The sequence below is a fragment of the Medicago truncatula genome, chromosome 1, assembly GCF_003473485.1.
Source record: "Medicago truncatula cultivar Jemalong A17 chromosome 1, MtrunA17r5.0-ANR, whole genome shotgun sequence".
Taxonomy (NCBI): domain Eukaryota; kingdom Viridiplantae; phylum Streptophyta; class Magnoliopsida; order Fabales; family Fabaceae; genus Medicago; species Medicago truncatula.
The window spans coordinates 10,371,315-10,386,330 of record NC_053042.1 but is presented as its reverse complement, the minus strand read 5'-3'; the positions used below and the strand labels follow the sequence as shown (position 1 = coordinate 10,386,330).

Below are 15,016 nucleotides of genomic sequence, written 5' to 3'. Positions count from 1 at the left end.
ATAGGTCTTTACTCTTTTTACCTAAATTAATTAATTTTAATAACATTTTAACTTTTTACTAGCCAAGATTAGATTAATGTGCTAAAAATATCTTTACTATCATTGCTAGATATTTTCTGGACTAAAAAAGATATTTTCCTTCAAAAAGTAAAAATAAGCTAGATATTTTCTTTACAAGTATATATGTTCATGATTTTGCTGATAATTAATGAAGACTACAATTTTCCTCATGACCACATTTTTTTTAGTCAAGACTAGTTAGATATTGACATTAACATATCGTTTAAGATATTCAAGCGCCGCTATTCAAACCAATGTAATTTTGGTTTGATGGTTGAGACTTAATAAATTACTAGTATTAAGAGTTTATGGTATGTTTGATGGTCAGTATAGGAAAATATGATATAATATATTAATCATATTATTCATAAATCTCATGTTTGATGCATCAAATAGAGAGAATAAAATAAACCATTTTCCTATTATATCATGATTTTCCTTCGTAATTTTTATCTTGAGTATAAGCTGCATTAGAAACTATCATGATAGGATTATAAAAGATCATTTCTTATTTATTATCATGATATTTTGTCATTTTTAAAATAATGATATCGGTATTTGTGATTATAGTTAATTAGATGTCATTTTTACAATATTTAATTAATTATGAGAGTAATTTTTCATTTAATTTTAATGATATAATGTTTGTTATTCATGTGCACATCAAACACGTGATATGATTAATGTTTATCATGTACATATCATATCTTGTCTTTATCCAATTTTATATTTTATCATGTATGTATCCTATCTTTGCCATCAAACAGACCCTTAATTTTAAACATAATCAATGTAAAGTTAAGTTCAAAATAATGAATTTTCATGACAGTGTAAAGTTAAGTGAAAGTTCTTTAAATCCTAGTGTTATTTAGGGGGATATTTGAAAGTAGTAAACAAACAAAATCTTACAATACTAGTAAATTGATTTAGTAATTTGAAAAGGTTTTTTAAAAATGAAACATATAAGAAAATTATATAGATAATAGTAAATTAATTTCACGAAGTGGGTGAATCATAGTTCAAATTGTGGCCGAAAGAGGTGTTCATAATTAATATTCAACAATACCTCAAATATAATTAACTTCAAGGAAGAGGAACCTATAAAAATATAGTTACAATAGTTTGATTTCTACTAGCTTTTTTTGAAAAGGTGACAATGTGTAGTAGTTAGTTAGCTAGCATACCAGAAGGAAGTTTCGGTTTTTCAGTTAACAAAGAATAATCAAGATAGCCTAATATTATATCAGTCAAAAGTTATCTTACGTGCACGCAGCTTGAAATGTTTGAAATCATAGGTTTATAGGGTGGGTGGGTAGGTAGTGAAAGTTCTAAATCTTATCTAACTATTCTTTCTCCATATACCAAATCTCGTCTAATTAGTGCATGTACATATCACAATTTTTAGGTTTGGTTTATTATTCATTAACTAACTTATAATACAGTGCCTTTAAATTTGTTTAATTTTAACTCACTGTTGTTTTGTTTTCGTTGAGTGATGAAGTATATATAAAATGGCATGTAATTAAAAGAGAGTTATGAGTACTTGCATGTTGCAAATTCTTTGAGTTCTTTGATAATACTTTGGAAACTTTGAAGAGAATTATACAATCTTTTTAATCCTATCTTTTAACAGTGTTTTATAGAAAAATAATGTTGAATATGACTCATAGACGGTGGCAAGGGAGCATGGGCGAGCGAACTTCGTAACCAAACATAAACTCTAACAATTGGTATTAGAGTACGATTAACATTAGTGAAAAATTCTAGCAAGATTTCGACAAAACGAACAATTTTTGATTATGGTAAAGGATGATTAAAGATCTTTTGGCTCAAAAAAGTTTACAGAGAAAACGCTACGTGAGACAAAACCAATAAATTAACTTTGAACCAATTATTCATTTAAATAAGGTGTATAATTTACACATGAAATTTGGGAACTATAAAACTCACACGTTTAATAAGGCTATGTTTCATGTGTCATTTTCATGAGAAATAATAATATAGTTATTTTTAGGGAGGAGTGGTTGATTTTGATGGAGTTATTGATCAAGTTAAAATCCTCTCACGGGGATGATTTATTATGAAAGAGGGTAGGATTTTTTATTTTGTTTTTCAATTTTTACTTGGTTTGTTAATTCTATTTGTTGTCTTCAAATAAATTTATTTATAAAAAAACTAGTAGAAATAGGAAAATCAAATGATATATTCACTTGTTTAATAGATAAATTTCATCTTATTTTGACACTTTCGATCTTTCATTTTTTTATTTTACAAAAATAAAGGATATTCATTCATTCAAATTGATAGATTACATCGATACAATATAAATTCAAAATTGATAAAAACAAAAATGATGAATCTGCAAACAAACTCACAACATCCATTTTAATAGCATAAAATTGCAGAGTATCTATGCATACAAATATGACTATATTCAAGTCTTCGGAATATCCATGTCTCCGAATCTGCAACGTTGACGATGCTAAAGTCATTGATTGAATCTCCACTTTCTCAAAGCTAATATTTCAACTTGAATCAAATAAACACCACACTAAGACGAGAAATCAAATACACAAATATGGGAAATCAAAATAAACATAATCATGCAAAGACGACGAAATCACTTAAACAAACGAGATAAGATTGAAAATATGTTGAAATCACTTATTCGGATGGGTGATTTTGGGTCAAAATTGAACCTAAATCGCCTCTTTTTGATAGACTTAGAAGAGAGGGCCAAAAACTATTGTTATTTTGTCTCTTTTACAGTTTGATCTTTTTTAAGTAGTTTATTGGCTGAGATTCACCTTTTAAAGGTGAATAAATAAGGTGTCTAGAGTTCGAACTTCAACTCACAATATCCCCATCAATTGAGTTAAATTCACGGCGACTACACTTCTTCCACATATATTGACACTTCGGATCTCTTAGACAACTAAAAATAGAACATTTCCCTCGTTGAAAATAAACTAAGAGAACTTCTTTAACAATAACAATTGTCAAAACAACATATAAATTTGTGGCTTTCATGTGTTTAGTCCCTGCAAATAGGGGTCATTTAAAAAATGGTCAATGTATTCGTTAATTCTGGCAATTTGCCTTCCCAAAATTTAATCATTTAAAATTTCGTCTCTCTCCCCACTTAATCACTGCCACACATGAAATTCCAATTTTACCCATGGGTTTCCAATTCTTTCTTCCATCTTCTTTCCTCTTCTTAAGGGCAAAATTGGAATTTCATGTGTGGCAGTGATTAAGTGGGGAGAGGGACGAAATTTTAAATGATTAAATTTTGGAAGGGCAAATTGCCAGGATTAACGAATACATAGATCATTTTTTAAATGACTCCTATTTGCAGAGACCAAACACATATAAAACTAAATTTATTGTATTTCTTTAATGGTCCCCTCATAAAAAAGAATGGCTAGCTTTGCCAATGACTCTCACCGTGCTTCTTCATCCCTCTCACAGAAACATGGTGGAACACATTGGTCTCTAGTGGAGTAAGGAAGCCCATTACTAGATATGTGCAATAATCATATATTCGTTAAATACATATTCTTCTAAATATCTTGACTAATTTTTATTCTAAAAAATAAAAAACTTGAAGTAATTTGTTACACTTAATGGATGTGCAAATATTTTGGTCAGCATCTATTTCCCATTGTAGGAGAATTTCTCACAAGATATCAATTAGATATGGAGTCAATCAAGTGACAAAATAAGAGAAATAAAAACACCACTTTTCAAAAACATTATGAAGAAAAATATGTGAAAAATAGAAACATAAAATAAACGGACCTAATTAGCCTTAAAATCAACCAAATGAAGTTGTAAACGACTTTGAAGATACCCAAAGAACTTTCACTGATAACCTTTCTTTCCTATGATTATTGGTTATAGAAGATAAGAATTAGATGCCATTTGTCCACCTTATAATCAGAGTTTCAATAGTATGCGTATTCTTGCTGAGGATAATTCATGGCCTATATACTTCTAGATTATTTCAATATTACAATTTTGGTGCGTAAACCGAGCATCTTCAGCATGCAACTGAGGAAATTAATCCCTTGAGTATTATGGAACCTAAATGAACGGTAAATTTTTTCTAAGAGTTTTAACGTTGTTGCATGTCTAAAGCTGGATTCGAACTCAAGACTTTAGTTAAGCTAGAATAGATTTGTGCCATCTCATCTTAAGTATTCTTAGGTATTTCAATATCACTGAAAAGAAATATTTTAAAATGAAATAATTGATAAATATGCTTGAATGATAGCACTGTATTAGGAATTTCTTTGAATACTTATATAATAACAAAGGAACCTTATTCTTCATTCAACAAGGGTGGATGAAAAATATGCTTATTAGAATTTGATTATTTTTTTCTAGGGTGGTCATTTAAAGATATAGACAATTACATGTTGTCGATTATAACACATTTTGTTCCACTATATAAAGGAGACAAATTAGTCCAAGAAAGTCACCAAAGCTAGTAGAGTAATTTACTAGCTTCTATCCTATTCTAATTTTTTTTTTTCACTGCTCTAGTATTATTAGTGTATATACTATATAGCTTCTAACTGTGTTAAAATTGAATCTAGTATAGAGTTTGTTGGTCCAACCAAGCACAGGACAAAGAGAGGAAACTCTGCATCTGAAGGTAAAAGAATTCTAGAATTTTAACTAATAATTTTAAAATGATAGTATTATTGGTTTAATATGTTCTGTTTCTTTTTAATTAGAAAAAAGGTCCACCTTAAACTTTGACTTAAAGGACAAAGACTTTTCTCAAACTTTGATTTACACATCATTCTATCATGGACCAGCCCTTCTATAATTATTGTTTGTTTAATTGCTACCAAATATTAATGTAGATGAAGTTTAAATATAGAGAAATGATATTACAATCATTTTCTAACATATTTTTGATAATTTTCTCTCTTATATTTATATTATCTTCTTATTTTCTCTCTTTCTTTTTTCTCTCTCTATTATTTTTTACCAATCAAAAGAGAGAAAATCAAAGTTATCATGAAAGTTGTACCAAAGAGTTGTCCATTTATCAATACTCTTAAATATATGCACGTATATCAATATTTTATTGTAAAAAAATGTATATCAATATTATGACATATCATTAATATTTTACAATTATATGAGGAATTTATTTATTATGCACTAACATTGGTAAAAGACTCTATTGAAAGGATATTTAGAGACTTATATTTAGAGACATATCTAACGACTATTTTTATTCAATAATTCAATGATAAATGATTAAGTTTTTCCTTGAAAGGATAAATAAATAATTAAGCTGATGTTGATAAGGTTTTTCTTTATTGGTAAAATATTGATAAGGTTTTGAAATACACCATTATTGATCAAGAAACTTTAGTGTGGTTATAGTTAAGATGCTGTTGAGCTATATTAGTGTATATGGATGAAATTATGCAAATTTCATGTTATGATTACAAACTTCAAGACCACACAACACAAATGTTGGGATATTTTAGGCATGTAAAAGGACGGTTCAATCTATCTATAACTCATAAACACCACACAATCCAACATGAACTATTGTGAAAATTCCAAATCCAATATTATCTTCTTTTTCTTTATTTTTAGTACAAATTGTCTTTTTTAGTATGTACATCAATAAGTCATTAATATGTGGGGAAATAATTCTAAAAATTGAGACAAAAAATCAAAGAATTAAGAAAAAAAGAAGTGGTGGCCGGTGATGACACACGGTTTGAGTCAAAGCTTCCGGTGTGTGTGTGTATAATAGCAACAGCCCACACATATAGTTACGCGTATTTGCTAGGTTTTATGTTACTACCCCTTTCATGTCTTCATCATATTTTAGGAATTAATCATTTAAGATCAACCCAACCTTATCTTATTAGATTAGGTATGTTTGGCAACATAAAACAAGATTACAATCAATAATTTTAGATAAACAGCTTAATTAAATGTATTAAGGATATGTTTGAATTCAGGTTTTATCTACTTGTCTAAACACTTATGAATGAGTCTGTTTGGAATAACTTATAGAAATGATTTTTTACATGTTCATAATATGTTTTCAATTTATTTTCGAATATTTGCAATACGAAAACAACTTTTTTTAAAAGAAATAACTTAAGCAAAAACATTTATATTCTACGCAAAAAAATGCATTTATGACATAAACTACAAATTAAATTGTTTATCCAAACAAAACATACTGTGTTCAAGTAGAAAATATAGTAAAGTTTATTTTCATATAATAATTGTTATCATTAGATATTTATTTTTGTAAAACCTTCTCTGAATAGGATTTGATCAAAGTCTCTTAAAATGGTTTAGTCAAATAGGTTTTAATATCATATTATATTTTTATATTGGGTTTAACCCGTTCTTATAAAACTCACCTATAAATGAATGATACCACTTATTTTTTAATTTTTAAAAAACTATACATCTCTTTATAAACTATTATCAAGAGTTCTATTGACTTGAGTTTTTACTATACTTATCACTAATTTGGACAATTTAATCATCTTTTTGTTTTTTTTAAGAAGCTAAATAACTCACACAAAAAATCGAATCTAAAACATTTTCTATAATAAGCATTGACGTATCGAATTTTTACAGCGAACACTTCATCTCATACGTAGGAAATGATACTTATTTTTCATAAACAAAGTTTAAATAAGAATTCAATTATTTTTATTTTCACCTTTTTCTTGTTGAATCCCTGTAAAAAATAATATTAAAATTGACAGTATTTGACTCATCACACCAAGTGTCAACAAATCACTTTCTAAAGTCTTGATGTTAAAGTGGCATGTGGGTCAGTCCAAAATATTTTTCTTGCAAAAATTCTAACACAATTTTTCTTCCTCCCAAGCTTATATATACCCCACACACACCTCTTCATTTCAAACCACAACACAACCTCTCCCTAATAGTCTATACTCAACTTAAATCTTGGTTTGAAATTCTGAACCTCTTTGACTTCAAACAACACTTGTTTTCCCACTACTTTTTATAATCTTCTAAGCTTGAAGTTATATACTTATATGTGCTTTGCTTGTGTTACAAATTTGAGTACATCAACTTGGATTACATAGATATTAGTTAGAGTTTTGAGTCTTCATTTTGAAGCTTAACTATAATTTGGTTTTGTCATAAAAAGATGACAGTGGAAAAAGGTAGCAACATGAACCATCAACAACAGCCATTTGAAGTATCCATTGACACTGCTGGTTCCAAGTGTTTTGACGACGATGGCCGTTTAAAACGAACTGGTAAATTCATTCTTCTCCTATATACTTTCTCTTTCACCTTTAAAACATACAGTAAAAGTTCTCGTGAGTTTAGTTCAGTTGGTAAGTACATACAGTCAAAACGTGAAAACCACTAACGTATTCTCTTTTCTCTTGTGTGTGACATAAACAGGAAATGAATGGACAGCAAGTGCACACATAATCACAGCTGTGATTGGTTCTGGAGTGCTGTCTTTGGCATGGGCTATTGCACAACTTGGATGGATTGCTGGACCATCAATGATGCTTCTTTTCTCGTTTGTTACTTACTACACCTCCACTCTTCTTTCTGTTTGTTATCGTACCGGTGATCAACTCAATGGCAAAAGAAACTACACTTACACTGATGCTGTTAGAGCATACCTTGGTGGCTTTAAGTACAAGATTTGTGGAGTTGTTCAATATGCTAATCTTTTTGGTGTTGCTATTGGATATACTATAGCAGCTTCCATAAGCATGATGTGAGTTTGTGACAAAGTTGAATGAAATTTTAAAGATTTGTTATTATTAAATTGTGTTAATTGGTGTTTTTTTGTGACTTTAATCAATAGGGCAATTAAAAGGTCTAATTGTTTCCACAGCAGTGGTGGAAAAAATCCATGCCACATGAATGGAAACATTTACATGATTTCATTTGGTATTGTGGAGATCTTTTTCTCTCAAATTCCTGACTTTGATCAGTTATGGTGGCTCTCTGCTCTAGCTGCTGTTATGTCCTTCACATACTCAACTATTGGCCTCGGTCTTGGTATCGGTAAAGTTATAGGTATGTATGGTTCTATTCAGAGGTGTAACGACTCGATTTGATTTAATTTTTATGACAAGGAAAAAAAAGACCAACTAAACATTAACTAGTTTTGGTTGGTTTTTATGCTTTCTCACAAAAGTAGAACCAAACTAAATTGACAAAGAACGTGTTGGTTTAGTTCGGTTAAATTTGGTTAATTTTTTTCAAATTAGTACACAAAGAATTACAGTTGAGTTTTGAGCATTAACAGTTCTTTGTTAAACTACTTGTGCTGATTTTGATTTGATGTGGACATGTTACAGAAAACAAGGGCTTTAAAGGAAGCTTAACCGGTATAACTGTTGGTACTGTGACGGAAACCCAAAAAGTTTGGAGGAGTTTCCAAGCTCTTGGTAACATAGCCTTTGCCTACTCCTACTCAATGATCCTTATAGAAATTCAGGACACAATCAAATCCCCTCCATCAGAGTCCAAAACAATGAAAAAGGCTACCTTAATCAGTGTTATAGTAACAACCATTTTCTACATGATGTGTGGTTGTTTCGGATACGCAGCTTTTGGAGACTCAAGTCCTGGAAACCTTCTAACCGGTTTCGGTTTCTATAATCCTTTCTGGCTCCTCGATATAGCCAATGCCGCAATTGTTATCCACCTTGTTGGTGCTTTTCAAGTTTACGTCCAACCCTTATACTCAGTAGTTGAGAAAACCGCAGCTGAAAGATTCCCGGATAGTGATTTCGTCAACAAAGACATTGAAATTTCGATCCCTTGCGTCGCCTCTCCGTTAAAAATCAACCTCTTTAGATTGGTTTGGAGGTCAATCTTTGTGATCATAACAACTGTAATATCAATGCTTCTACCATTCTTCAATGACATCGTTGGACTTATTGGAGCTATTGGATTTTGGCCTCTAACGGTGTATTTTCCGGTGGAAATGTACATTGTTCAAAAGCAAATACCAAAGTGGAGTACAAAGTGGATTTGTTTACACATGCTTAGTGCTGCTTGTCTTGTGATTTCTTTAGCTGCTGCAGCTGGTTCTGTTGCCGGCGTTATTGCCGATCTTGGAGTTTATAAACCATTCCATGCTATGTATTAATTATGCAACATTACTACTTAGTGTTCACCATCATCAAGGATTTAAGGCATCACAAAAAGAAGCTTCAATTCTTGCTCATTTGAAACCTCTAGGATGGTGTTCCTGTGTTATTGCATAGTGGCCTTGTAATTTTTTTTTACCAACTTTTGTGTATGCTTACTTTGTAACTTGCTATGTACTCCAATTTCCAATGAGAAATGGAAGAAATGACACAAAAATTTTCAAATATTCAAATCTTTCTGTAGGGATGGAATTGGGTAAAATCATCATAAGATCGTGTATTTGATCATCAATCATTATAATGTGTTTGATCTCTCCGTTAGCCAACATAAATGGTATAATCTAAATTCAATTAGTAATTAGTATGAGATTAAATGGATTTAATTGAGCAAGACATTTATATTTCATAAGGAAACTGTAACTAGTACAATAATTTACCTTTAAGAGGATTCGAAGTAGTCAATTAGTCTCAAAATCCTTGAATAGGAGAGGAGAATATTTCCTCCCATTTCTTTTTACAATACAAGACTTTGCCATTCAAATTCAAAAGAGAATCATTCTCGAGCAAATAATTACAACATTCCAATACACTTTTTAAGAGATTTTATACATGACACAAATTTGTATTCATGATAATATAACTTGAATTAATAGTTATTTATAAATACCCTCTATATTTAAATTCAAAATAAGAATAAATCATTCATACCGACGGTACCCGGGCGGAGGCTTGGGTATTTTACATTTTAGAAACATTTTGTTGAATGCATGCTTTATTAATAAAAGAAAATGTAAAAATACAACTAACACTACAAGAAAGCTAGAGTATTCCGATCAAAAATTTCCGAGGAACAATGGTTTCTCGCTAAAATTAAGGATTTCTGATGAACTTTTTCCTCGGGGTATGCACATGTCAGAATCTCTGCTATCCAGAGCGCTTTTCCAAGTTAAATATCAAGGAAAATGTTCCTCGAAAAACATGTCATTATTAAATTCTAAATGCTCGTAGCTTCTAAAAAATGCAGATATCTCTTCTAAACTTTTTCAAGAACTTCTCCATTCTCTAAAATCAGTTTTGAATATTAGATAAATCACATGTAATTGACTTTCTTTCATTCTCATAAATTAAACATGACACTTGGTGTCATGAATTTCAATCACAAACAACACCATCAACTTCATGCAAGAGCCACAAACATATGTTGTAATTAATATCTATCCTTATTTTTCATGTATTAAATATGACACTCTATGAGTGTCATATTTAACTTAATTTTAGGTAACAGTTTGGTCCTTTATCTTTTTTTATTTCAATTTGGTTTTTTTGTCCATTTTCATATGAATTTTTAAGCTTAAAATTCATGATTTTATTTTCTTATGGTCTTTCAATCTTCAAATCTATGATCCTCGTCTATGTTTGCATAAGAATATTAGATTTGAAGCTTGAAAATGCATATGAAAATGGACAAAAATGATCAAATTGAAATGAAAAAAAGATAAAAGACCAAACTGTTACCTGAAATTAAGTTAAGGGACTAAAAGTGTTATTTTACCTACATTTTAATGCAAACAACACCACCAACCACATGCATGCATGAACCACCAATATGTTTTACAAATAATACACATCTCTTCTATTTTTTCATGTATTAAATAGACTTTCAGTCATGCAAGTCATGTGAGAATAAAATATTATATAAGTTAAATTTGCAAAGTGATTGTATATTTTAACCACTATTACATTTATTTATAATGTATCCATTTTCTATCAAATAACTGATTTTACTTTTCTTTTTTACATCAATTATTAACATATACGCCTCTAAAAAAAATATACTAACATAAAAAAAAAATGGTATATCTCTATATATATTTATACATGTTATGTGTATGTATTACTAAAACAAATTGGTGTTTTCTATGTCTGGGGACGATCCGCCCATGCCAATGAAATCACTCCATAACCAACCACCGTTGTTATTATGTGTGCGCTTCATGTCTATTTATTTCTTGTTTTTGTGTCACACAAAAGACGAGTGAACGAGTTACTTTTTACTTCTTTTTCTTATACACATAAAAAAGCTATAAAATACATGATGTGGCTAACACATCATGCATGTGTATGATAGTTTTAGCATTGGATATAAATTAAATTCTTTTTCTTATAATGTATAGCCTGTTTGTTTATAAAATAATATAAAATATATGTTAACCCTTAAAAAAATCAAAATATACTTTTTATTGGAAGGCCTAAAACAAATGTTTTAATTAATAGCTTTATTCTTAGTCGGCCTAAATTAGTTAATATGTATTGATGAGACATTAGAGATAAAAAAAATGAAATTAGGTTCTTATTAAAAGTTAAAACTTCAAATAACACTAGTACCAAGATCAAAACATGGCTTTCATATTAGGTCAAACTTTCATTTACAAATTTATTTTTAACGTCTTATCTCATCTCAAATAAGACTCATAATAAAATTTGTAATCAAGTTTTTTTTTTAGTTATTCAATGTTTTTTTCTATTAGTGATTCTTGAAAAGAGTTATTATAAGAGTTAACAAATTAAATTGCTTTTCTTTAAAAAAAAAACAAATTAAATTGCTTTGAGATAATAAGAATGAAAAAGAAAAGTATGGCAGTGTTAATGGAGACTTAAAATTAAATTATGATCTAATACCATGTTAGAAATCGTGGTTGGGACTAACACACCCCTACAAAATCGATCGATAGGCTTGATATATCCTTACAAAACCAGCTTGTGAGGTGAAGGCTGCATCGTATTTATATACTCTTATCCATAACCTCATCCATCTGACATGACATGGGACTTGGGTCTTTTCTCGATAATCCTCATCGAAATTCAGGTAACAATTAACTAATTTCAATAAAAATTTGTGAAACTCATTACATCACAATTCTTAAATTAAAGTCTTTAATTAACTCAATTGGCTATGGTAGTACAAAATAGGACACAATCAAATCCCCTTCACCAGAGTCCAAAACAATGAAAAAAGGAACTTTCATTAGTTTTATAGTCACAACCATTTTCTACATGATGTACGGTTGTTTTGGATACGCAACTTTTGGAGACTCAAGCCCCGTAAACCTTCTAACCGTTTTTGGTTTCTATAACCCTTCTTGGCTCCTAGATATAGCTAACGACGATTGTTATTACAAACTTACGTCAACCATGTATTCAATAGTCGAGAAAATTGCAGTCGAAAGATTTGGGTGGCGATTTTGTTAACAACAACATTAAAATTTCAATTCTTGGTATCATGCTTGGCGTCATGTTACCCTTGAAGATTAACCTTGTTTTGGAGGACAACTTTTGTGATCATCCTACTATAATATCAATGCTTATACCATTCTTCAACGACATTGTTGGCCTAACTGGCGTTATACCTCTCTCTTTAGATGTTGGTTCTTTGTTGGTGTTATATATCAATGTTCGAACTTACGGTATGTATCATGCCATGTAAAAATAGTTGAGCGGTACTTTTGTATTTCAAAAGGAAACATTGTGTAAAAATAGTTCATTTTAAATGGAAATATATTGTTAAAATCAAGTGTTACCGGCACCATGTGATCTTTTCCTACCCCAAAGTTTAGAGTTGATTGGAATGAAATATATTGGAACAAGTCCATTTTTGTTTAGTATATTAATTGGTAAAGGAAAAGGAATATCAAAATTATATGTATTGACTCAAGTTCTTCGCTAAAAAATACATCAGTCAAAAATATTTAAGCTTATATTTAACGGTTTATTTTCTCTTAGTCTTAGAGTGTTGTGAGATGTAGTTAGAGTATTTGTTTTGGAGAGTATGGACGGATCGAGAGTCATGGAGTATTTAAGAAAAATCTTTGTATTGTTAAAAATTTCATATGGTATTATTTTCACGCTAGAAATTCTTATGTTATGATTGTTTTTTAGGGGAAATTCTTATGTGATGATTGTATTCCATAATTTTTCTATGTTATTTTTTCGATGAAAACATAGTTTTTGTGTCTTCAGACAGTATACTTGTGGACAGACACAGTTTTTTTCCATTTGAAAGTATACTTTTTTTTTTTTTAATATTGTTGGTTAGGAAAAGAGATTTTCTATACTTTCTGTACTAAATCCAATACTCACCTCAACTATTGTGAGCTGAGTTTCTTATTATGTGACTTAACTTTTTATTAAATAATTTGGTGAATGTGGAAGATTCCTAGAAGCTGGTTATTGATTGATTATGAAATGGAAAAATGTTACTAAAAATGATAGAAGTGCTTGGGGTAGGGGGACCACTAGACAAATATAAACCATTGAAAGTGTAAAATGAAAATCACGTTCATGTTAGTTAGACCATCCAATGCACACCACTGAACCATATTTCAAATACTATATGTATTGATCACTCGTTGAGCCATGTGCTCCATTAACTCAAATTTGATAAAGCCAATAAATCTTGATAATGAACCTCTCCTATCACAAAATTATTTGGACGACTTATAAAAAGGAGTATGAGTCTCATATAGAAATTTTAGATTCAAGCATGTTGTAACTACCTAAAGTTTCATGCACGTGACAAAATGAAGAGATATAATCAATGAATATAGGGACTCATTTGTAAAAAAAAAAAAATGCCCTTTGTAAATAATTTAAAGTTTGCGTACATAAACACCTATATTATACTTTTTTTTGGTAGAAAAACACCTATTAGTCTATTACTAATTGTTTGTTTTTTAGAGTAAATATGTAACTACTTATATGTCAATTTCAAAGTTCAACTTTTGTTAACAATTTTGATATCAATCACACCCTGAGTTTAATCATTGCATAGATAAATTGGTGCAAGAAAAAACGAACTATCAAGGATTTAATAGGCAAAGGACTAGTAATGTTAACAAAAACACCAAAATCTATTGATTTATTTAGTTAATGTAAATGACTTATAAGAAGGCAATTGAGAAGAAATAAAAGAACTATCAACTAAAGTTTAATCTAGCGGAAGGGGTTAAACTCTCCCAATGTAAGAAACTAAAATTTGAATCTCAACTAAAAGAGATACTCATAACAGACACGTCTCAAATAAGATTATCTTCATTAGAGAGAACTCGTATAAAAAAAACGAAAGAAATAACTTTTTTTTGTGGTGGTCGGGGTTTAAACCCCGTCCCTTACATATATTATGCATTGTCCCTATCAACTGAGTTAAGCTCACGGAGACAAACGAAAGAAATAACATGTATGAAAGTCATCTAGACTAAAAAGTCGTTAGATGTCCAAATTAACCTAACTTATGCAAGCTAGGAACTAATAATCTTGTTTAGGTGTGTGGAAAGAAATTCCTTTACTAAAAAGTGGTAGTTTGCCAATGAGTATCGTGGTAGCTTGGAAGTGGAGGGCTTTCACCACACATACTTAATTAGAGTCAAAATGTGATGAATGCTTGTGGTTTAGTGCATAATAATAATGATAGAAAGTTTCTGAGACCACTATCTTTGAATTGTGACTATAAGCAAGTGCAAGGAAGCATTATACCTAAGGTTAAAGTATTGTTCTTTTTGTGCATGTTTTGTAATGATAAAATAATTATATAATTTGTAATGGAAGATCAAAGAAAGATTCCAAAAAGCAAGGGAAAGAAGGATTCTTAGTTTGAAACACAAGATTCCATTTCCACTACAAAATACAAATCATGTCATGATTTACAACAAAAACAAATTGTATATTAATGAAATGATTTTATGGTTGGACTTTTTTATTTGAAGTCATGTTTGGACTTTTCTTTCACCATTGAGTAGGTTTGA

General features: G+C 29.9%; 1 protein-coding gene across 2 annotated transcripts; it reads left to right on the top strand.

Moving 5' to 3' along the window:
- The first annotated feature begins 4,567 nt into the window (after positions 1 to 4,567).
- Positions 4,568 to 9,445, top strand: LOC25482453 (amino acid permease 3). 2 transcript variants are annotated; one of them, XM_024775511.2, is made up of 5 exons: positions 4,568 to 4,720; positions 7,241 to 7,352; positions 7,504 to 7,831; positions 7,922 to 8,136; positions 8,421 to 9,445. In XM_024775511.2, exons 2-5 carry the CDS (start codon positions 7,241 to 7,243, stop codon positions 9,215 to 9,217), a joined length of 1,452 nt encoding a protein of 483 aa, XP_024631279.1. In that variant the 5' UTR covers positions 4,568 to 4,720; the 3' UTR covers positions 9,218 to 9,445. The 2 variants fall into 2 exon arrangements, with proteins under 2 accessions (XP_024631279.1, XP_013466469.1); XM_013611015.3 differs by lacking the exon at positions 4,568 to 4,720 and having other exon boundaries at positions 6,871 to 7,352.
- Positions 9,446 to 15,016: the final 5,571 nt, after the last annotated feature.

Bases quoted from the DNA above. Each gene is read 5' to 3' on its own strand.
- LOC25482453 (XM_024775511.2), top strand. From the start codon at position 7,241: ATGACAGTGGAAAAAGGTAGCAACATGAACCATCAACAACAGCCATTT. The intron at 7,353-7,503 runs GTAAATTCATTC...TGACATAAACAG, and splicing joins TGGCCGTTTAAAACGAACTG to GAAATGAATGGACAGCAAGT. The intron at 8,137-8,420 runs GTATGTATGGTT...GACATGTTACAG, and splicing joins TGGTATCGGTAAAGTTATAG to AAAACAAGGGCTTTAAAGGA.